This window comes from Polyodon spathula, chromosome 21 (assembly GCF_017654505.1).
Source record: "Polyodon spathula isolate WHYD16114869_AA chromosome 21, ASM1765450v1, whole genome shotgun sequence".
NCBI classification, from domain to species: Eukaryota; Metazoa; Chordata; class Actinopteri; order Acipenseriformes; family Polyodontidae; genus Polyodon; species Polyodon spathula.
In genome coordinates, this window is record NC_054554.1 from 3,662,938 (window position 1) to 3,685,520 (window position 22,583).

The 22,583-nt window shown below is 39.7% G+C and overlaps 1 protein-coding gene across 1 annotated transcript in view; it reads left to right on the plus strand.

The window, feature by feature from the left end:
- Window positions 1–22,583, plus strand: part of LOC121295980 (neural-cadherin-like) — a 52,814-nt gene that overhangs the window by 13,348 nt on the left and 16,883 nt on the right. Inside the window, exons 2-21 of the mRNA XM_041221089.1 lie at window positions 1,886–2,083; window positions 2,356–2,581; window positions 3,667–3,871; window positions 4,426–4,537; window positions 4,959–5,208; window positions 7,114–7,256; window positions 8,779–8,951; window positions 10,121–10,289; window positions 11,029–11,199; window positions 11,514–11,686; window positions 12,168–12,335; window positions 12,532–12,781; window positions 13,238–13,365; window positions 13,567–13,753; window positions 14,382–14,525; window positions 15,515–15,798; window positions 16,035–17,649; window positions 18,012–18,105; window positions 18,615–18,799; window positions 20,767–20,993. Of these exons, the coding sequence (XP_041077023.1) occupies window positions 1,886–2,083; window positions 2,356–2,581; window positions 3,667–3,871; window positions 4,426–4,537; window positions 4,959–5,208; window positions 7,114–7,256; window positions 8,779–8,951; window positions 10,121–10,289; window positions 11,029–11,199; window positions 11,514–11,686; window positions 12,168–12,335; window positions 12,532–12,781; window positions 13,238–13,365; window positions 13,567–13,753; window positions 14,382–14,525; window positions 15,515–15,798; window positions 16,035–17,649; window positions 18,012–18,105; window positions 18,615–18,799; window positions 20,767–20,993 (5,102 nt within the window). The remainder of the gene's footprint in view (window positions 1–1,885; window positions 2,084–2,355; window positions 2,582–3,666; window positions 3,872–4,425; window positions 4,538–4,958; window positions 5,209–7,113; window positions 7,257–8,778; window positions 8,952–10,120; window positions 10,290–11,028; window positions 11,200–11,513; window positions 11,687–12,167; window positions 12,336–12,531; window positions 12,782–13,237; window positions 13,366–13,566; window positions 13,754–14,381; window positions 14,526–15,514; window positions 15,799–16,034; window positions 17,650–18,011; window positions 18,106–18,614; window positions 18,800–20,766; window positions 20,994–22,583) is intronic.

The following is a 22,583-nucleotide window of genomic DNA, read 5'->3' on the forward strand; positions in this document are numbered from 1 at the left end:
TTCAAGGTTATGCACAGCACCAACCTTTCACTGATGTAGGCCTGGGTTCAAATGTTGTAGTCTCTCTTGGGCAGGCTTGAGGCTGTTATCCTAATGCAGGATCTGGAAGTCAAAGAGTTTTGCAATGCAGCTACTGTAGATAAAGAATACATTGTTATGTGTAGCATGAATATGATTGCCTGTGCGTCTTAAAGCCTGCGTTTGGAATCATATTGTATTCTGCTTGGATGCATGCATGCTACTTGTAGAGTTGCATCAGGCATATACAGGCAGGTGCACATTTCCATGGCTTGTGTTATCCCCATTCTATGGATATATATATATATATATATATATATATATATATATATATATATATATATATATAATACCATGATGCCTAAAGGTTTAAATAGAAAAGAACAGCAGATCGTTACATGATCAGCTACATGGTGAATGACATTACAAAGAGAAATAAATATGTGGTTACCATGGCATCAAAAAGCCTATAAATACCTCCAATGCCTGTTTTCAAACACACTTTCCCTTGACAAAGGTATGTTAAACATACCGAAACATTGGGAAGTTGGCTCTTTGAGTTAAAACCTTTTTTTTCTTTGTTTTTTTTTTTTTTTTTTTTTAGTAAGTAAGGATAAAATGTGATTACAGCACATCTCTTTTTAAAATCCCTTATCAGATATAAACATCGCTAAGGCAAATGAGTCGGTTTCCTCAAAAACTGGCCTAAAGACATTAAGTGCTGATTAAATGTTTTGCGGATTCCCACTTTAGATACAGAGCGGAATTGTCTGTTTCACTGAGTGGCCGGTTCGATCAGATGACCTTTTAATCATTTAAACATGGTCATCATGTTTGACAGGCCTTGTAATTGTTTTAGTATGAAAAGATCACCAGGTTCTGAATGTGCAGGTTGACCATATCCATTATTTATGAGCCTATTTTGCTCACTAAGTATATTTTGCTGTAGTTAAGCTGCACAGAGTGCATTAGCAGGAACTAATCTGATTTTGTTTGCATCGTGTTGTGTGCTAAACCTTTTCCAGTGCATTTATGCAAAGACCCAGAGGATTACACCAGTATTTATATTTTATCCCATTGTGCTCCATTGGTCTACAGAATAGGTTAACCAAGACCTTGTGGGATGTGCTGTTATTCAGAAGCAAACTGGAAAACAGTAATCAAATCATCTGAACAATCACATCAAATGCCAAGGAAGTCTTTTCATGTCCGTCAAGAACTTTCATATCCTTTGTGGCTTCTGGAAGACATCAGATGTTAACGTTAAATCACACCCTTCAAAACAGACACGTACCGCTGTGGAATAACCAAACTGGTACTGATATCTCAGTTAATACTGAAGTCATCTGTTGATGGTGTTATTTATATTGGAATCATCGCTCAGATTCAAAAGTAGAGGGTGTAACAATTTAACCGTTAGCATAATAAAAAGAGAAAAAGGATTAATTCCATTCCATAGAAACATTCCAACCTCAGGTACCAATCCCAAACTCCGGTACAGTATGTGTGTTCAATAAAGCTCATAGAATTGCCTGGAATGACTCAATATGCAATGGTCTGGATAAAGTTCATGGCGGAGTCTCTTCACTGTAATTCCCCTTTATACATAAAACACAACACATACAACAATGGACTGTTTGGACTAACCACCATATCACAAATACACCTATTTCAACATCCCGGGCTATCTTTGGTCACTTAAATGACTGTGTTTACTCTATTGTTCTTACAATGCCTGAGGGAGTATGGCAGCTATGATTAACCCTGATGCCTTGTAAACTAAAAACAAGATTCTGAACTGCTTGAGCTAAATGGGCAGGAACGTTTGCAAATGATCACCAATAAGAATCAAGTCTCTCTTTGACAGGAGAGGACTGGTACCTGATTCGTGTGGAGCTGATAGTCACTGACGTCAATGACAACGTTCCAGAGTGGGCCATTGAGCCGTCTCCATTCCTCACTGTGGTGTCTCCAGCAGCTTCCCCCGGCACTGTGGTCTTCAGACTCCTCGCTCGAGATGGGGATGAGGGAAGCTATGGTGAGGTGGAGTACTTTCTGTCAGACGGTAAGTACTTTTGCATTTCTGGGATCTTAACTTTAAAAAGTCAGTTAGCTGCTGTTTCCAGTCTAATATCAACTGGATCATTAGGTGACACACTGCGGTGTATTGCTGTCAATGGGACCCTTTGTGACGTTTGTTTAGTGAAACTGCACCGTAGGGAAGTCCAAGATCATGAAAGTCTTGAGCCACATACTGGACAATGAACACAGTGACTATCTTGTCAATTAGATAGCCTTTAAATACTGAGTGAGTATAAACATGGTTCTTGGTTTCAGGTGGCGATGGGAGGTTTGATGTTGACAGGAAGAGCGGCTTGATTAAAACCACGGGCCTCCCCCTGCTAAAAGATAAGGAGTACCTGCTGAACGTGTTTGCGGCGGACAAGCTGGGTAACAGGGGGCAGCTGGCAGTGGTGTCTGTTATAGCAGGACCCCGGGCGCCTCAGTTTACCAACACTTCCTATTCTATCTCTATCCCTGAAAACACTCCTGATGGACAGCCGTGAGTATACACAAGCAGGGTTTTCATTCTGGAAAAAACAACTGCATATAGTTCTGTTGAAATGTCACATAATCATTTTGCCTGTTAAAGTAATTGATTAATGGATCAGTTGAATTAAATTCTTAAAGCTAAACTGTCGAAAGTCCATAGGCAGGATAATATGCTGCCCAGTTCTCTACAGAGCAGTCAGTGCAGTCAAGATATGCTGTCTTTTATAAGCTACCTGGCTTTATTCAGCTGTTAACAATAGTAGTGGCTATGCATGTTACATAATCTTCAAATTTCCAGTACAATATTTCTTAGCAATTGCGTTTGAACAAAATTTTTTAGAAATGCATGATGTAATTGCCATCTTCTAAATATGGGTCAGGTATTTGCAAGCTGAAAAAGATGATGAGTCATTAAAAGCAGATTTAAACCATGTTGGCAGCTCATAGTGGCACTGCAAACTATTGGGTTGGAATCACGGTTGCTTAGTCTACTCATGAGATGTACTGCAGTGTGGCAAGAAGGGGTGGAGCTGTCCTGAAAACAAATGTCACTATAGCTAAATGTTTTCATTAATGCCTTGTTTGTTCAATCATTGTTTTTCAAAATGGTTTTGTGGCTCAGGCATGACATTATTTAACTTTTTGTTATCAGTATCATATTTGCTTTATTTGGAATGAATTATGGTGTTTCAAATCCAACGTCCTGTTCTGAAACAATATATTAGCACTGTGGAACGAGCTCTGGAGATCAGCCAGTTTGCAGGCAGGGGTTACTGGATAGCACAGGCTCATGTACTTGACAGATGCCTAGGTGCCTGTAGGACACTGGCTTGTGCTGATTCAATCCAGATCACTTCTATTACTTAGTATATTTGTCCTCCAAATTGCTTTAGCAGGTCCTCAGAAATGCTTTAGGTTTTGCACAGGATAGTCCTAATTGGAAGTATGATGCACATATTAGTATGCAGATTGAGACTAAAGCATGGAAAGGAACGTTTGCTCCTGATTCTACAGCGTCTTAATTTTGACCTTGTTACACCATAGTTTTGTAGTAAAACTGAAATAAATCACTGTGCACATTGCTGTTCGCTTCAGGTTCCTGGCAGTGACAGCCAAGTCCTTCCAGGAGAAAGCTCTCATCTACAGCCTCCTCATCAACCCCAGCAGCCTGTTCAGCATCAAGAAGGAGACGGGGGAGATCAGCCTGACGCAGAGCATTGACTTTGAGAATGACCAACACCGTTACCTGCTGCTTGTGAGGGCTACAGAGAGCCAGGAGCAGCTGAGCAGCGCAGCCGAGGTAACCTGGCACACAGAGAGTCAACGCAGTCTCATTACTGCTGCCCATAATGCTACTGCTCTGTGGATCAATCAAGATTCTTGCTTTTCAGCTGCTAATAAGAACTTGCCAGAACTTACTTAAAGCAAGCTATTACAAAGACCGATGCCTATAGACCGATGACCGATGACCGATGAGAGGCATGATTGCTGTTGTTCGGTAGAGATGATTTATTTTTCCGCTTCTTGGCAATAAATAATGACAGAAGTTGGAAATGGGCAATTGAGTGCAATGCTACCTAGTAAATTATTAATCAGTGTTTTCTTTCTGCCCTTCCACTTTTTTTTGGACCCAAGCACAAAACAGCAGCAGACGCTGCTATAGCCACTGAATTGATGACTGTAACAGCAAAGCAGCTTTTCATGAATGTACAAAATTCTCTGATAAATATCAGAGGCTATTATTGCTTGAAAATGCCCTCTTCTCGACTGTCTCTGGAAGAGGACAATTATAGGAATTAATATTTCTGATTCTGTCCGTCCCCCGTCCCCCTGTTCCCTGTCCCCCTTTGTTAGGTCTTGGTTATGATCACGGACGAGAATGACTGTATCCCAGAATTCCTGCAGTCAATCTACAGCAAAGAAAGCGTCCTGGAGACTGTAACCACGGCAACCTCACTACTGCAGGGTGAGTGTAACTAGGCCAACAGCCTCTTGTGTTATATATAATTGGTGTCTTTGTATTGCATTGCACTGTACCCTTGGGACCTTGAAATTGAGAGTTTGTTCTAAGCAAGTAATCATATCTTTTGTTAACTAATAAATACATACATATATTACTGTAGTCTGTTTAAATGTACACTCTGTTCCCTAATCTAAGCATTAGAATAGTACTACTGTACTTGTTGGAGGGTATTGTGTCTATTATTTTTTTTTATAGGAGAGGAAAAGAGGATTAAAAAAAAAATGTGTATGTTAAAATTATAAGGACCTTCAATCTTTTAATCCCATTTTCCAGATGTCATAATCCCAAAGGAATTATATAGTGATTCAGTTTCACATAGCAGGAGTATATAAAATGATGATATGTTGCCTGTCCTTTCTTTCAGTGTCAGCCAATGACTGCGACTCAGGGTCGAACGCTGACATCTCCTACTACACGCTGAGCCCTGATTTCACTGTCTCCGCTCACGGCACCATCTTCCCAGCCAGGCAGCTGGACTATGAGAGGCCCAATCACTTGTACGAGTTTGTCATCATGGCAGTGGACAAGGGGGAGCCCCCCCGGACCGGGACAGCTACCGTCAGGATACGCATGTCCAATGTTAACGACGAACCCCCAGAGTTCTCGCAGGCCATGTGAGTGGATGTCATTTAGTAATTAACAGTTTAGGCCTGCAATGAGGTTAAATAGGTTCAATTAAGTAATTTAGGGTCCAGGCAGAACAAACACCAGGAGGACTCCAGATCTGAGAAAATGAACTGCACAGCTCTGTTAAAGAATGTTGAAACTAGTCAGGCTTTGCAGTGGTCCCTTGTTATGATGTGACCCTCTCTTTTGTGCGGAACTGATTATAAAGCAGTATAAAATGGGTTATTTTTCCCATTTGCTACTTTCACTCTTAAATCCTAACTCCTAGCCACTGTGAATATGAATTTTAATTTTTCTTTTTTTACTGCCTCTAATTTTGAACTCCCTGAATTGCTGTAGATGTAACTGACCCTAAGGCTATGTTTGTCCCAGGCTCCTTTAATTGGCCCATTTTTTGTCAGCACTGTAGAGTGGTGAGGCAGGTTCACTCAACCATGTCTTTGTCTGTCCTGGAGAAACATCCAGACTCACAGCTAAAGGACAGTGAGAAGGGACTGTCAGCCTGACATGTTACTGCAATGGGGTCACCAGACAAACCTTGTAACAGAAGCTCTGTGAGGGTTAACTGGAGCAGTGAGGTCTTTATGTCAGGACTAATTCAGTTAAACACATTAGTTACTGTTTATGAGCAATTAATGAGTTGAAGCAGACCAGGCATGAAAAGGGACTTTTTCCACTTCATGTGTTTTATTAGCATGGTTTTCAGAATACAATGGTCAGTCTTTCAGTTTTCTGTGTTATAAACACATTGCATGTGATATATGATGTATGCAGTATACTTGGATAAAGTATACAACAACTAAGATATAATAATGTATAATAATTCTGCCATAATGGATAGACCTTTATTTAAAACCTTAAATATACAGGTTTTATTTTTTTATTTTTTTATTCTGAGAACCAAGAGCTTTTATGCACTGCATGATGATAGACTACCACTACAATATGCTGGGTTGTTTGCTCTGTCAGTCACTTGTCACTGTTCATCATGAGAAATGCCAACATGCCTCTCTGCGTAATTCTGGTATTAAGAGAAATCTGCACTGTGGCTCCTGCCAGGAGTCTCATTGCAGTAAGCAGATGATGCTTAAAAACCCGTCATCACCTGAAGTGAGTTGAAGAATAACAGCAGCTCTGAAAATCTTGACAGATCACAAACCAACAATGTCGCCTTTATGGCAGGTGCCAAAGCTACACGACAAGCAGACAGACAAGATGCCTCAGTGAAAGGTTGCTAATCATTGATATGAGTGGCTTGTTATCATTCCTCTGCTGTCTATCAATCATCTGTTTCGCTGTGGTTTTACTTCAGAAAAAAAATAAAAAATCACAGATATTACACAAACTTTATTTTGTTGGGCTGGCAAAACATCTAACTGGATGCTCACATTTTTAAACTGTCCTGCAGTTTAAACTGCATAGTTACAATATACTTAATGTGTAAATCTTTTTGCATGATATATATAACAAGTGTATCAGAAAAGGCTTAGGGTTAAGGTTATATCATGCAAAAAGATGTACACATTAAGTACATTGTAACTATGCATAATAACACTGAGATTATGTGTAAGTACACATGTATTTAGTAAGTAACTACACAGCAATTAGAGACACAATGCAGTGTTACCATTTTTTTCATACTGCACATTTGAGACCCTTAAAATGAATAGAGACACTATTTTGTTAGCACCAATTACTTTAAGATACTGTAGTTCTGATATTTCCAACCCATACTAAGTTGCCCTTTAATCACTAGCCAGACAACTGATGTTTATTATAACAGAAATCCACAGTCTCGTTTTCTTGCCTTTTATTGACTTGAGACCTTTGTTTATCTCAATAAAGTGTTGACATTTAGAAACCGTTTGATTCTCCATTGCTGTTTGCCGCAGCTATCGAACTTTTGTCTCCGAGGATGCGGGGCCCAACACTCTGGTCGCGACGGTGCAGGCAAAAGACCCCGACGGAGACGGGCTCACCTACAAGATCACCACAGGGAACGAGGAAGACAACTTTGTTATCGACAGCCAAAAAGGTAACATCAATTTTTCTGCTTGTTAGTTGCTTACAATATTGAACTGAAGTGAGAGCTCTTAATTCAGCCTTTACACTATTCTTGCAGGTGAAAAACTATCCAGGTACGCTAAGGAGTCCGTGAGAGTCCGTGCTAGTCATGGTTAAGACTTGTATTTGTCTTCCATTCCAATAGGGGCAAAAAAGAGAGGATAGTTCTCCAATTTTAATAGGTCTTCTGTATTAGATTGGCTTTGCAATATTTCTATTGCTCTCCACTGCACTGAAATACCTCAGCTGCAATGGCTAAAGCATTTTGTTTTCCGATCTGCATGAAGAGATGTTCAGAACGTCCCAAATTTTAGGGTCTCCCTTACATTATTTGTCAATCCTTCAGTACTTTTACTATCAAAATGTATTAAGAATTACATTGTAAAAGAGGATGATACAATATTCATCAGAACCACCTCTGTGTGCGTGGACCAGGATAGATGTTTACTTTCTTTTACTTTTATAAAAAGATCGTATTCGCCAGATGATTGCATCGCAGCCGTTGATGCATTTTTAGGTTTGATCCTGTCTACGTGATATGAGATGGCATCCAAAATTGCCCAGTGGTCTTGTTCAAAATCATCTGATGTGACGCGAGTCATTTTGCCCAGGAGGAACTTCTTTCCCATCTTAATGTGGTCTGAAGTTTGTTGGCTGCCATGATGCTCTCAAACGGGATGACCATTGGCACTATTGACCACATGGAGGTGCCTGTCAGAAAGGTTGAGAGCATGTACAGTGAGCGCTGTTGTGTACTGCTAAGCTGGGTAGTAAGTTCTCTAAGTTATTAAATGTATGTTTGTATACAGGAATGTCATCTACATGGTGTAGGAAAGGTAGACAACACTTAAATGTGATAGCTAACCAGGATATCTGATTAGAAAAAAACAAAACAAAACAACAAAAGTGTATTTTCTTGTCATATCTTAAATGGCTAGATTATACACTATCTCGTACATTTTCATAACATTTTATTTATTACCTTCTAATATACTATTTCTTACCTTTAAACTTTGAGTATGATTCACTATTGTTATTTCTGCTTAGATCATTATTTGCCATGCTTACCAATTCCAGATCCTATAGAGCACATATACAGTAACAGTCTGTTAAATCAATTATTGATATAAAGTGTCACAAGTCAGGACACATTTTACCGTGCCAAGCAACAACAATAAAAGGCCATCATTTTGCAAATTCTGCAGATACTGCACCCACCAAGTTTTGAATGACTGAATGGATTAGTTACACTGTTTTTAAATAGATACGCATGCATTATTGAAAATGTCCTCACCCCTCTCCAAGAGCACACGACAGGCAGCTCCTCAGATTCCACTCTTTAATGTATTATTGTATTGAACATGCAGCCCTGCTGTGAACAAAATAATTACAATACCGCAATGGAAATAAAATACTTCTGCCATGCGTTTCCTCTTCATACAAACCATGTATCCGTAGATCCTTAGTCATCGTTGGTCTTTGATTTTTTTCAGGATTAATCCGGCTCCGGTCCAGTCCTCCCCCAAGCCTTCAGGGCATCGAATACGTTCTTAATGTCACGGCAACGGATGACAATGCATCAGGTGGCCCACACCCCCTTTCCAGCATGGCCCAGGTGATTGTGGGAATCGATGATGTCAACAATAACAAACCCATGTTTGATAAGGTATATATCTATCGTATTTGTTTTTTTATTTGACCAAACCAGAAAATGGGTTTCTAATTAAAGGTTTAATACTATATATATGGAATATCTGAGTATTTTGTGTGTATGTGTGTGTGTGTGTATATATATATATATATATATATATATATATATATATATATATATATATATATAATATTATGATATATATATATACGACTGATATGGATATCAGTCATCAGATTCTTGACTAGTACACGGTTAAATTGATTATCAGAAAAGACCATAGATTCCTATACCAAGCTAGGTTATCTAGTATCTAAGTTAATGTTCGTCGAATACATGTCGAAGAAAATTAAAGTGTTATGGTGGGTTTTTAGTAATGAATCCGTCTTCCTTTAGCCTTGTGACATACGTAGTAACACAGTAATAGGTCTATTTGGTATAAACATGTTTGTTAGAACTACATCGATCGTGCCCTAATAAGTTGACTTGCCATTCTGGCAGACACTGCATTAATTATTGGCAAGCTGATCATTTTCTAACCCACATTCAAAAACACCCATTTCTCTCTCTTCCGATTCGTATGTACTACAGTGTCCCGTGTCGTACTGACAGAGTACTGATGGTACAAAGTAGTCGGACAACAGAGTTCGATATGAATACATAGACGCATCTACCAACACAAAGTGCTTACACGGTAGAATGTGTACAATTTTGTTAATTCCAAAACACTTACTCATGGTTAATCTATTGGACAAAGATGCAAAACTTACTCAACGTACAAAAATTAAGGAGTTATGTGTGTGTGTTTTTAGATGGGATTTTCTTTTCTAGTTTTAATTTGTTTCATGTTTCTAGCCTCAATTCCATCTAACTAATTCCACAAGACATACAAGACTATTCCCACCACATAATTCTGTTAGTAAAAGTATAATTCAAACTCTAACTGTAAGCTTTGGAACCAAAAGAAGCATGCGTGTGATTTGGCAGGTGAATGACAAACTTCCACAGCACTAAAAACAATGGAAAAAAAAACAAAAAAAAACACACTAAAGAAAAACCGGGCCACCTAATCTGGTGACTTTCAAGTTGAAGCCGTGTGCCAAGCGTTAACTGGCTGCAAGGAAGATTTGTTCTGGGGACTTCGTCTAAAGATTTGATTTTTGTCAATTGAACCTCTTGATCAGTGTCAGAATTACCGGGAGCATGCCTCTGTGTTGGAGAACCAGCCCGCGGGAACCTTGGTCCTACAGGTCCATGCTGATGATGCAGACGAAGGTGCCAATGGAAAGGTCACGTATGGATTCATGCATAAAGACGGCACGGTGCCAGCTTTCCGCATCCACCCAGAGACAGGTACAGCAGGGGCGGGGGGTGATCCACACTGGTGCTACCTACCAGCCTGAACTGTCACAGCAGTTCATGGGCTACATTTTCAAAGATATGACTTCAAAATGTCATTTTTCAGACAGTAAAAACACACCACTATAAAGCTACTAGACATTTAGAGGCATGTGAGTTGTCAAAAGATGTTTCTTATTGATATCTGGAATTGTAAAATGAGTTTTTGTCTTGGAGTAAATGGCTTTGAGAATCTAACCCTATGTGAACACCCTTGTTTCATTCTTAAGAGATTTTTAGCAATGAAAAAACATATATATATATATATATATATATATATTTTTTTTTTTTATCAATTAACTATTTATTACATAAATTATATGTACAAGGTACAGTAATTCAACAACAGTGAGAGTGGCGCACTATTTAATTCCATTCAATTACCCACTTCATCGTTAATGTGTTAAATCTTCATTCCTGCTCTGTGTGTGTGTGTGTACTTATAATGTCAAGGCTACATTTTAACAAAGCTTAAGAATGCATACATCAAATGTCTTGATCATTTCCTTGCTTTCCTACATACTACCGCCAATGAGTATGTACATCCTGTCTCCACGAGGTTCACAATTAAATTATATAAATAGCTTATAAATAGTTACTTCAAGGATCTGTCTGGTTTATCTGCTAAATTATTTATCTTGATTACCCATGCCCAGTGTAACTTTGCAGGTGCTAATTGTTTTAGTTCTTACAGGAGTGATCGTCACAACAAGGAAGTTTGACCGCGAGCAGCAGAGAGAGTATGCCGTCACCGTCACGGCAACTGACAAGGCCACAGAGCCTCTCATTGGAATCTGCCAGCTCAACATCCTCATCCTGGATGAAAACGACAACGACCCCAAGTTTGAAAACCTGCATTATGAGTGTGAGTGGCTAATGGATCTTCTCTTACACACATAGTTGTGTACGTTATCTTTATAAAGGGGCAGAAGCGAATGTTAATGTTACAAAAACATTACACAAAGGAACAAAAACGAATACAAAGGAACTGCATTTTTTTAGCTTTTACTTTTTAAAAGAAGCAAATAAAATGGTATAAACTGTGCTTAAAAGTAATACAAACAAACCAAAAAAATAAAAAATAACAACATTATTTGTATGTCTGAAAGACCTTTAAAATGTTTTAATTTTGCATAAGGCGCACTAGATTAATTGTCAGGGTACTATTTTCCCATGTAGATTTCCTGAGAGAGGACACTATGATGGGAACCAGTTTCCTGCGTGTTGCCGCTCATGATGATGATTACGGCACCAACGCTGTCATCACTTACTCCATGTCAGGGGAGCAGCCAGAGTACCTCCGGGTCAATCCTGTCACTGGCTGGGTGTACGTAAACGAGCCCATATCCCAGGTTGGTGGATTTACTGATAGAATTGGTCAAAACAAGTCTGTTATAATGGATGTTTCAAAATTCAGCGTGTATAGTAACAGCTACCTTACTTTTGATATTGGAAGCCACTGGGCGGTGGTACTGGGAAGTTTAAACACAGCACAAAACACTCCATATACAAAGGGTCCTGGACAAATTCCTGCAGCAGAAATTGAATCCAGTACTGTGTAAACCTAAGACAAGACCCTTGCTGCTCTGCGTACTATTGTTACTGCTTTATAGTTAAAATGTACAAATTGCTAGCGATAAAACAAACTCATTCTTACATGATACACACACTAGTTTCACACATATTGCCAATTTTCCATTTGAAAAACAAAGCATAATTGGGCACATGAGAGTCTTCTCTTAAAGAGCTGTGTAAACAGATGTGATGATAGTTAACAAAAGGATAGTCCTAAAGGACTCTCTTTCACTGAGGGATCCAACTTGTTCTTCTCAGAGGTCCTACATTACTCGTGAGATCATAGCAACAGATGGCGGGAACAGAAGCAGTGCAGTGGAGCTGGCTGTAACCATCACTAACGTGAAGAACCAGCCCCCACAGTGGGAGAAAGACCGCTATGAGGTCGTCATTCCAGAGAACACCATGAGAGACACACCTATTGTGGTTGGTTTACTGTCTCTTAGTATTTATTTTATTTATTTTTCATGTATTATTTTTACTTTTAAAGTTTAATTAGTATTTCCCAAGACTGGACTGGTGTAAATCATTAGAAATATTATTGAAAAGTCACGTCACTTGTTACGCTTGGCACTGAGAATTTAAGGGGTGAGGTCATTTTCTACAATTAATTCATTCTTAGACTATAAAAGCCATATCACCTCTGGGTGACCCAAGGGTGACCTACAACCTGGAAGACGGACTCGTTCCTGAGACAAACAAGCCAGTGCGTTTCTACCTGACCCCTAACCGCGAGGATGGCTCAGCCTCTGTACTGGTAGCCGAGCCACTGGACTATGAGATCACCAGAAAGTTCACGTTGAGGGTGCGGGCACAGAACATGGCTGCTGTTCCTCTGGCAGCCTTCACCACTGTTTACATCAACATCACAGGTACACCCCCTCAGTGTACTTCAACTAGGGATTTGTATTTGACTGAATGGTAAGGCCTGGGCTGTCAGTAAGAGATAACATTGAGACCACAGGGACAAATGAAGCAGTATGTTGAAGGCACTGCTATCACACAGAGTTCAAAAAACAGCTTTCAAGAGTGTATAGTATTGGAGCTCAAACCAAGGATGTTTTTACTTAGATGACATCAAGCAGCTTTAGCACAAATGCCACTCTTTACATCTGTAAATGTGGATTACTTAAGGTCGATAGGTATAAATTGAGATTTCTCAGCATGATCAAATCATTAGGCTTAGCACCAATGCATTGATATTGTTTGGTGATTCTGACTGTAAGAGAATGCTGTTTTGTATGCTTGACAATTCTGAGAACAGTCAGTTGTATATTCAGTTACTCAAGATCGGCCTCTTTATTTTCTCTTCCAAACTGTTTTTGCAGATGTGAACGACAATGTTCCCTTTTTTACCTCTTCGATTTATGAGGCTACAGTCACAGAAGGCGCTGAATTAGGGACCTTTATTCTTCAAGTATCCGCCAATGACCTCGACTTGGGCCTCAATGGAAAAGTAAGTCTGGGTTACTAATTAGAGGTTTTCACACAAGGCCAAACAAACAATTTTCTTTTTTTAAATTTTAAATGGCATATGCTTTGGTAGGTAGCACTTTGGTCACCTGAAGTTTACAAACAAAGAAAATCTTATATTGTAAGAAAAACTTTGTATACTTATCACCTGTAATCTAGGGACCCTTGCTTTGGTCATTTTCAGATCTCTTATTCCATGTTAAAAGACCGGAGTGGAGACTATCAGTTTTTCAGAATCAACTCCCAGACAGGTGCAATCTACACAGAAGCAGTTTTTGACCGGGAGATGAAGGGATCCTATCTTCTGGAGGTGAAGTCTATGGATGGCTTGGAGTCGGCCAGACCAGGAAAACATGGGCAGGCTAATTCAGGTACATACATAGCCCTGCTTCCTAGGGCCACCATAGAAAGCATTATTCTCAGGATGGGAAAATAAAAAGGGGGGAGGGTGGGTTTTAGAAGGGAGTTCTGACATAATCTTCCTGATAATCTTCCAGGCATATGTGATATTGAAAAGCACGTATACACATTTATACATTGTTAAATAATAAATTAAAAAGTAATGCTCAGAAAGCTGTCAGATTTGGAAAAGCACTGCTGAAGCTTGCTCTTTAAAACATTCATGCAATGGAGAAACAGTATAAAACAGCCAGTGCACTTCTGAGGGTCCCAAATTTAGAGAGCCCTTTTAACAAACTATGTTATGTAACAGGTTTAGGTTACTGTTTTTAGCTGCAGGCTAACATTTACCCTAGTGCGAAACTGTAAACTCTATGTAACCGGCTTAAATAGTGTATCTTATCTGGTGAATTGTATTGCAACTTATGTTCTTTCTGATATCCATATGAAAGCAAATTCTAGCAGGGTTGGCCTCAGCCCCAAGGGCCCCTCGTCACATTTGCCTGCTTGTTTGCATCAGAAAAAAAGCCATCTTTAAGAAATTAAGCTGACAGAATAGGAGCATCCAAGTTTCTCATCTCTCACTTATCACTTTTCCAGACACTGCATATGTACGCATTTTCATCAGTGATGTGAATGATAACAAGCCCATCTTTGCTCAGAGTGTCTATGAAGTCAATGTAGATGAGGACGCAGACGTTGGCTTCGTTGTTATCACTGTCAGTGCTAATGATGAAGATGAAGGTAGGTTGAGAGAAAAGAAAGGGTTTGGGGGCAAAATATATTGCGTTATGTATTGTTGTTCATGTAGGAAATGATGGGTGTTGCTAAGCTCAGCGATTATACTACTGTTGTACACGTTGTGAAAGTAATGGTCAGGTATGACACTGTTCATGCTACCTAAATCAAAGTACCACCCTGATTATTTGAAGAATTTTAATGAAGGCTTTACATTACCTATATAAGGATAGATGATTTACATTGCCATGGAACAGATTGCATAACCTGGACCATCCTGTGCCCCTTGTCAGTGTGTAACAAAGAAGCAGAAAATAATTTGTTTCAAAAGAACCGTTGGGGATTACTGTTGTGTTTGATCAAAACCTTGAGTGGTCTATCTGTGAAAGTTAACTGTGCATTTAACGGAATAACAAAATGTTCTGTTTTCAGCTACCACTGTATCTTCTATGGTATTATCGTGTTCTGTTTCTGTCTACAGTAACCCTTTGTGGCAAAGCGTGGGCCCTGCACATGGGGAAATTGTATGTTTTTGTGTTAATTGTTAACATGTTGATTTGATTAATTGTTTGGCTGCTGTGGAGCAGCAGCTGAAAGCAATCAGCTGTTCCAGCAGGCTGGTGGGCGTGTCTCAGCGGAGCGTCAGTATCAAAACATGGCAATTGCTGTGATCGGGGCTGCTGCAAGGCCTACCGTTTTCACGGCACCTTTTGATTTATAGTTTGTTGTACTGTGTTTTATTTTGCACTTTTTGTACAGCTTGACGTATTAGTCCTCTGGGCGTTACCATCGCTGGTAACGTCACATGACCACCTTTATTTTAATTTTGTTTTCTGTCTGTTTTATTAATAAATCCTGCGCGCCTGTGCCGGCGTTTTCGACAACACCACGTCTGTCTCTCTGTATGCTTGAACAGCGGCTACCCACACGCGTGACACGAGGAAGACCCTGTCACACCCTTCCTTAGTTTTCATTGTTTGATTGCCGTGTTTTAGGTGCCAATGCCAAATTGAGGTACCAGATTACGTCTGGTAACACTGGAGGAGTGTTCGATGTGGAGCCGGAGGTTGGTGCCATCTTCATTTCTCAAACCCTGGACTACGAGCAGGTCAAGAGGTACAGACTTCACCTGCTGGCTTCGGATGGCAAATGGGAGGACTACGCCGTTGTCATCATCAATGTCAACAATAAGAACGACGAGGCCCCCGTCTTCTCAATGAATGAATACTATGGGAGTGTGACAGAGGAGCTGGATGGATCACCTGTGTTCGTACTGCAGGTAAAGCATTGCTTCACCTATCTATTTGCATTAGAAACGCTGCTTGCATGTGTCTATGGTAATATGAATATAATGACCAATTGGAAAATAACTACAACAGTTTTGCCACTGGGATAACAGTGGTATTTTCAGATGTACCGGTTTCATAGTAACTAGCATTATCGTTGCTTGGTTCTAGACAAATTAGCTATGTCAAAAAATTATTGGAAGTTAATGGGTCCCATTTGATCTTCCAGGTGACTGCAATTGACCCTGACAAGGATGCGGACCAGGGTGCCCTGAAATACTCCCTGCATGGACAAGGAGCGGAAAGTGAATTTATAATCGACGAGGTGACTGGAAAAATCTATTCTCAAAAGACACTCAATCGGGAGGATCGGGCGGTCTGGCGGTTTGTCGTGCTGGCGACTGATGAGGGGGGAGAGGGGCTGACAGGATTCACAGACGTGATCATTAACGTGTGGGACATTAACGATAACGCTCCTGTTTTCACCTGCATGCCAGACAACTGCAACGGGAACGTGCTGGAGCACTCCCCAGTGGACACCTCTGTCATGGAGATGACAGCTACCGATATGGATGATACGACGGTGGGTCATAATGCCGTGTTGACTTACAGAATTGTTGGGAATGCAAAGAATGGCATTCATTTGGACTTGTTCAGCATTAATCCTACAACTGGAACAATCTTTGTAGCAATGGGGGCTTTGGATAGAGAAAAAATGGACAAGTACTTTTTTGTTGTGGAAGCGAAAGACGGTGGAGGAATGACAGGAACTGGCACTGCAACTATCTGGGTGACGGATGTTAATGACCATGCACCTAAGTTCACCCAACATCCTTGTAGTGCAAGAATCTCTGAGAACAGTGACCTGAACTCGGCTGTGCTGGAAGTTTCTGCAACAGATGCAGATATAGGTGAGAATGCCCAATTGACTTTCAGTATCATCGCTGGAGACCCAGAGCAGAAGTTCTACATTGAGAACCACAAAAAGGAACAATACGGGACGATAAGACTAAAGAAGAAACTAGACTATGAGAAATTAAATGAGCAGCGGTTTAATCTTACCCTTAAAGTGGAAGACCTGGATTTTTCCAGTGTTGCTCATTGCATTGTAGAGGTTGAGGATTACAATGACCATATTCCAGTTTTCATTCCCCAGTTCTATCAACTCAACCCTTTACCAGAAAATGTCCAGATCGGTACCAGTATTGCCAAGATGACAGCCACTGATACAGATTCTGGTCCAAATGGACAAATCACTTACAGCATTCTTGCTGAATCAGACCCATACGGGCAGTTTGCTGTTTACCAAGATGGACATGTCACAGTTGCAAAAAGTCTGGATCGTGAAACGGTTGCACAGCATTATCTTATTCTACTGGCCACAGATCAGGGAAGTCCTGCCCACACAGGAAGTGCCACAGTGCAGTTGCCCCTTATTGATGTTAATGACAATGGACCAGAGTTCGAAGCCGCCTACATGCCTGTGGTTTGGGAAAACGTCCCGGGGCCTCAGATTGTTCGAATGAACCAGACCTCTTTGCATCTCCACGCGGTTGATAGAGATATCGCTGAAAATGGCTCGCCCTTCTCATTTAGCTTGCCTCAGGAGTTTAGAAACAGTACAGACTTTATCCTGAGAGACAATGGCAATAACACAGCCACTATCACAGCACTGAGGCAATTCGACAGAGAGGAACAGAAAGAGTTTTATCTTCCTATCATCATAAAAGACAGTGGGCATCCTTCAAAGAGTGCTACCAATACTCTGACCATCACCATAGGGGATGAAAATGATCATCCCCATGAGCCAGGATTCAAGGAAATCTACATCAACAACCACAGAGGTAGGACTTTATGTGTGCTTTACATTGCTCCTGTGTTTTATGTTGATACTTCCTTTGATAATATATTCTTTACAGAGGCATATACGTCTTTATTTTCAGTAAGGGCCCGTTATACTAAACCAATAACTGTGAGCAATTTCCCTAGAGTGAACTAGTAGAGCACACAGACAGGAAGCTTGTACGTAGGAATGAAGCCTACTCAATACAGAACTCTCCCAATCTGAAAATGAGTTCTAATACTGCAGTTACTGGGTTAGCTGGCTTTCACTGTGGCTGACAGTCACTCGTTGTGACCGAACAAAAAATATTACAGAGTGAGTGGAACATCTAACTCGATTAGTATCGTCTTGCTTTCCAAACAGGGAGAATGCCGACAACTGTTCTGGGGAAGGTTTACGCTCCAGATCGAGATGACTGGGACAACAAAACTTATACCTCTGAGGGGCATGTACCAAAGTGAGACACTTATTCCAACCAATTGAACAGAATCAACAAAAGACCAACTCCCAATAGACCTAAAGAGGAACTGACATACAGATATTGTTTTTTCTATGTACAGTATTACAAACTAGAAAAAAAGTCATTGGGGCTAGTATTGGAATACATGTTGGAATAACTTGTATAGCTTTATAGTTTTGTACTGTAGATAAAAGGCCTACAGATTACAGCTACTTTTTTTTGACATGTTATAAAATACTACGAAGGGGAACTTCATAGATACATCAATGTGAAATAAAATATTAAAGGTGGTCTTGTTTTATTTTAAGAGACTTGTTTAATTAGTGCACTTGGCCGCTTATTTCATGTATATAAATGTTACCCCTTAGCAAGGTCAGCAGTTTATAGAAAAGAAACTAAAGAGGGGCTTTAAAAGTGAATGAATACAGTGAATGAATACAGTGAATGAATACAGGGTTCATTCAACATGTTGCTTGCTATTATATGGTGTGCTTTCCCAAATGCAGGTACTTCATTTTGAACAAAAAGACTGGCTTTCTTATAATCAAAGAAAATGCACCTCAGGGTAGTTATGAGTTTAAGGTCAGGGTATCGGATGGACTCTGGCCCGATGCTGTATCGAGTGTGAAAGTCCATATCAAAGAGCTCCGAGACGAAGCAATTTACAACTCTGGCTCCGTACGCCTCTCAGGTAAGACAAGCTTTGCAGTTGTTTCCATTTATAAACTGTACATCTTCGGCATGAATTTACTGCCACAAACTCAGCCTGTGCATTTCACTGTAAACCCAATTAATCCTCAGATAGGGTTGTATTTTTTAAAGGATTATTGTTTGTGTGCTCGTTTGTGTCTGCTTGGCAGATTTTTTGCTACTCACAAATGGATTCTGGTTGGTGACAGGCCGTCTCAGCAGATATAAACAAACGCAAAGAACGTGCCATTGAAAGGGTTGAAGATCTGGTTTGAAAGCTATCGTATAATTGCATCTGAAAGAAATCATGTTGATCGAATTTAAGCTTCATTAAGAAATATAATAAAGCTCTACTCATCTCTAGAGGCTTGGTTTCTAAACCAGCTTAAGTCCCTCCAAAAGTGAAATTAGTTTAGTGCTTGCATGCTGTACAAAAATCACTGTACAATTTGACATAAGTTACAGCTTATCTTTGAGAAATGGTTGGCAGGGAATTGGAAAAGCTTCTGTGGTGTCCATATATTACCTATATTACTTTGTAGCCTGACTATTAGTCCACTAGTTTTTTTTTGTTATATGGGATTAAAATAGACACAGCTGCTTTAACAAAAATTTGCAAAATTTGCACAATTAAAAAAAACTGCCGCAGAGCTAGGAGGAAACATCCAAAGCACATGTAGGAGGTCTTAAGTAAAATCACCTGCTATTTCTGTGTATCATCAACATTTTGTTTTGAACACTGCATAGATTTTATGAACACTTTGCATTATACTGATTATACCTCTGTTTTACGTGGGAGGGGATCAGCTTTTGCTGGCTTGGAAGAAGATGTTTGAGGCAGACTCCAGCGAGAGATTTTAATAGGATTCTTTATTCTTTAATTCTTTAATCCATGAAAGCCCAGTGAGAATAACAATTTTTGATGTTTTTACAATATTGGCTTTGGGATTAACAGAGGGAGCTAAAGAACTGTGTTGTGCCAATGTTCACACCCACACACACACACACATCTTGCAATATATATATATATTATATATATATATATATATATATATATATATATATATATATATATATATACACACACACACACACACACACACACACATATATATATATATATATATATATATATATATATATATATATATATATATATATATATATATATATATATTGCATAGACACTTCTGTGAAAAACTATAAATAGATTTTGCGTTAGGTTTGAACAAATAAAAAATTTACTTATTTTACTAATTTGATCAATCTGATTCCCCTCCCTTTTATTGAAATGGGTTTCAGATTTGTAATATAGGAATCATAATTGTTCTGGAAAGGTACATGACTGACAGCCATGGCTGATGATGTGTGATGCATTCACAGAGCTCAATGGGCAATACAGTGTTCTGCAATATGAATCAGTACAGCCCTGGAGGGACTGACCACTTGGATGTCTACAGGTCATGCCTGGTAGTACAGCCATCCTATCTAAGTCTTTGTCCACAGTTCGATTTACCAATAACCTGGTAATGTAAGACTGGAAAGAAATGTCTAATGAATCTGGAAAGAAAAATATTGACCAAGGGCCCACCCAATTCAATTAACAGTTACCTGGGGAAAAAAGCATTTTTCGAAAAAAAATATATAATTTCACATAACTAAGAAAGTGGATGTGGTTATATTTTTTATTTCAAGGCCTTCTCGAATGCGTTTTTCCGAACCTGTTTAATGCATTTTTCCAAGCTAAAAGTTAATTGAATTGAGCCCCATGTCTTCTTTAAACTCCTCTTCAAGGATAGCTGAGGCATAGGAGTGACAGCGGTGAGCTGGCATTGATAAAGACCACAGAGCCATCATCTTTCCCTTTTCAGACTTTCAGCATGGACTAAACCTTTTTTGCTTTTCTGGAGAGTGCATGCATGCTTTTTGATGGGGCCCTTCAGGTACTATATTTGTGCTGTTGTTCAGATATCACGGCAGAGGAGTTTGTTCAGAAAGGGGAAGATGGCAAGAGCAGGTACGAGACTTTCAAGGAGTTTCTGGCCAAGATCTTCCCTGCTCCCCCAGACAACATCAACGTGTTCAGTGTGATGAACGTGAAAGACAGGAGGACTGACATCAGGTTCTCTGTGCATGGCTCCTCATATTTCAGACCAGAAAAACTGCATGGATACGTTGCAGCCTACCAACAGGAGGTAGGCTAATGTACGGCTACAGTATACACTACCACGCCTTCTACTTACATGAAACATTGCATTTCTGGTTTATGTGTTACTGCGTGTCAGGATGAAAGATTTTAGACACAGTGTTACATTTGAACTTGGTTAATCAACTTTACCCTACTAGGAGCATGTGGAATGGGAAATGTGATGATGTTTCAGCCTGACGAAATTGCCCTGATTGTCAGAACTTTGAACAGCTCCTTTCTGTGAATAATGACTTATTCTGTGCTCTGAACCCTACAGCTCTCCAGCTGCACATTCACACTCTCTCTGACCAGACTGATAACACAGAGCCTGAGCAGGAGAGCCTGCATTCACAGATGACATGAAATCTCAAGGGACGTGTTAGTTACCCTCTTGGATATATTCAATCCAAACGATAGCACATGGGTAAAGGTGCACTAAAAATAACCTGATAATGCTGAATTCCCAATTATCCTGTTAAAACACTACTGTGTAGACTCTCGTAGATAGGGTAATATTGTAATAACTGGATAATTTACACGTGTGGTTGTGTGTTTACACTGTAGTTACTATGCAACCACATATACAATTACAGGGCAGTCAAAGACGCTTACCACATGCAGTAAGTGAATGGCAGTGTGCTTATATGCAAGATAATCACATGAGCTTGTATGGAAAGAAAAAAAAAGTAATATAGCAATAATCCATTGTATAGGATTGATTATACTGACTAATACAATGATTGCTGTACTTGTACCACAGTATCATTGATCCTTTATTAGTACAGAACAATTGCATTGACATTTGAGGGTGTTTTTGGGAAGTATTATGGCAAATTAACTAAAATTGTTAGATTAAAACAAACATGGTTATGAAATAAAAAAAAAAAAAAAAAAAAAAAAAGATTACAAACTGTAAATATGTAACATTCCAGGGTTTGGCAATCTGGCATTCCCCAGGAAATATCAACCGTGATATATAAGCGTGCCCATTTTGTGATTCACACAGCTTTTATTGGCTCTGGCTCATACACAATAGTTATGTTCTTGCATACCAATCTACTTCCTCTGGGCCAGAAAGGCTGGTTTCTAGTACTAACCCTTTGGGTATTTCAAAGATGTTAAAGACCTACAAATATCTTCTAATTGTCGTAACTGTGCGCAAAACAAAAGCCCAGAAAGAACCCTGGTGTCCTTCCCCTCGAGCAAGGTAGTTCCAGCATGTGCTAATCATTAGCTTTCTGTATATGTTTTATAGCAGCTAATCTTTCCATTGTGGTGATTTACTGCAAGCTAGAGCAACAGTGTGGAATCTCATTTAGACAATGGAATACAAATTACCTTTTCATACAATAATTTACACATTAAACTGGCATGTGGAATAAGGCAGCTTGATTGTCAGAGGCCTTCACATATGTTTGTCTAAATGCACCCGCTCTGAGGGCACTGAGCTACAGTTGACCCCGGGAGGTAGGTCCTGTCTGCCATAGCATCTCCTCTGCTTCCTCTGTCAGGGTCTCTCAGACTCACACAGGAAGCTGGGGGGCCTATTGCTGGGACCTTCTAAGAAGGTTTACATGCCCTGCAACTTTCAGAAACG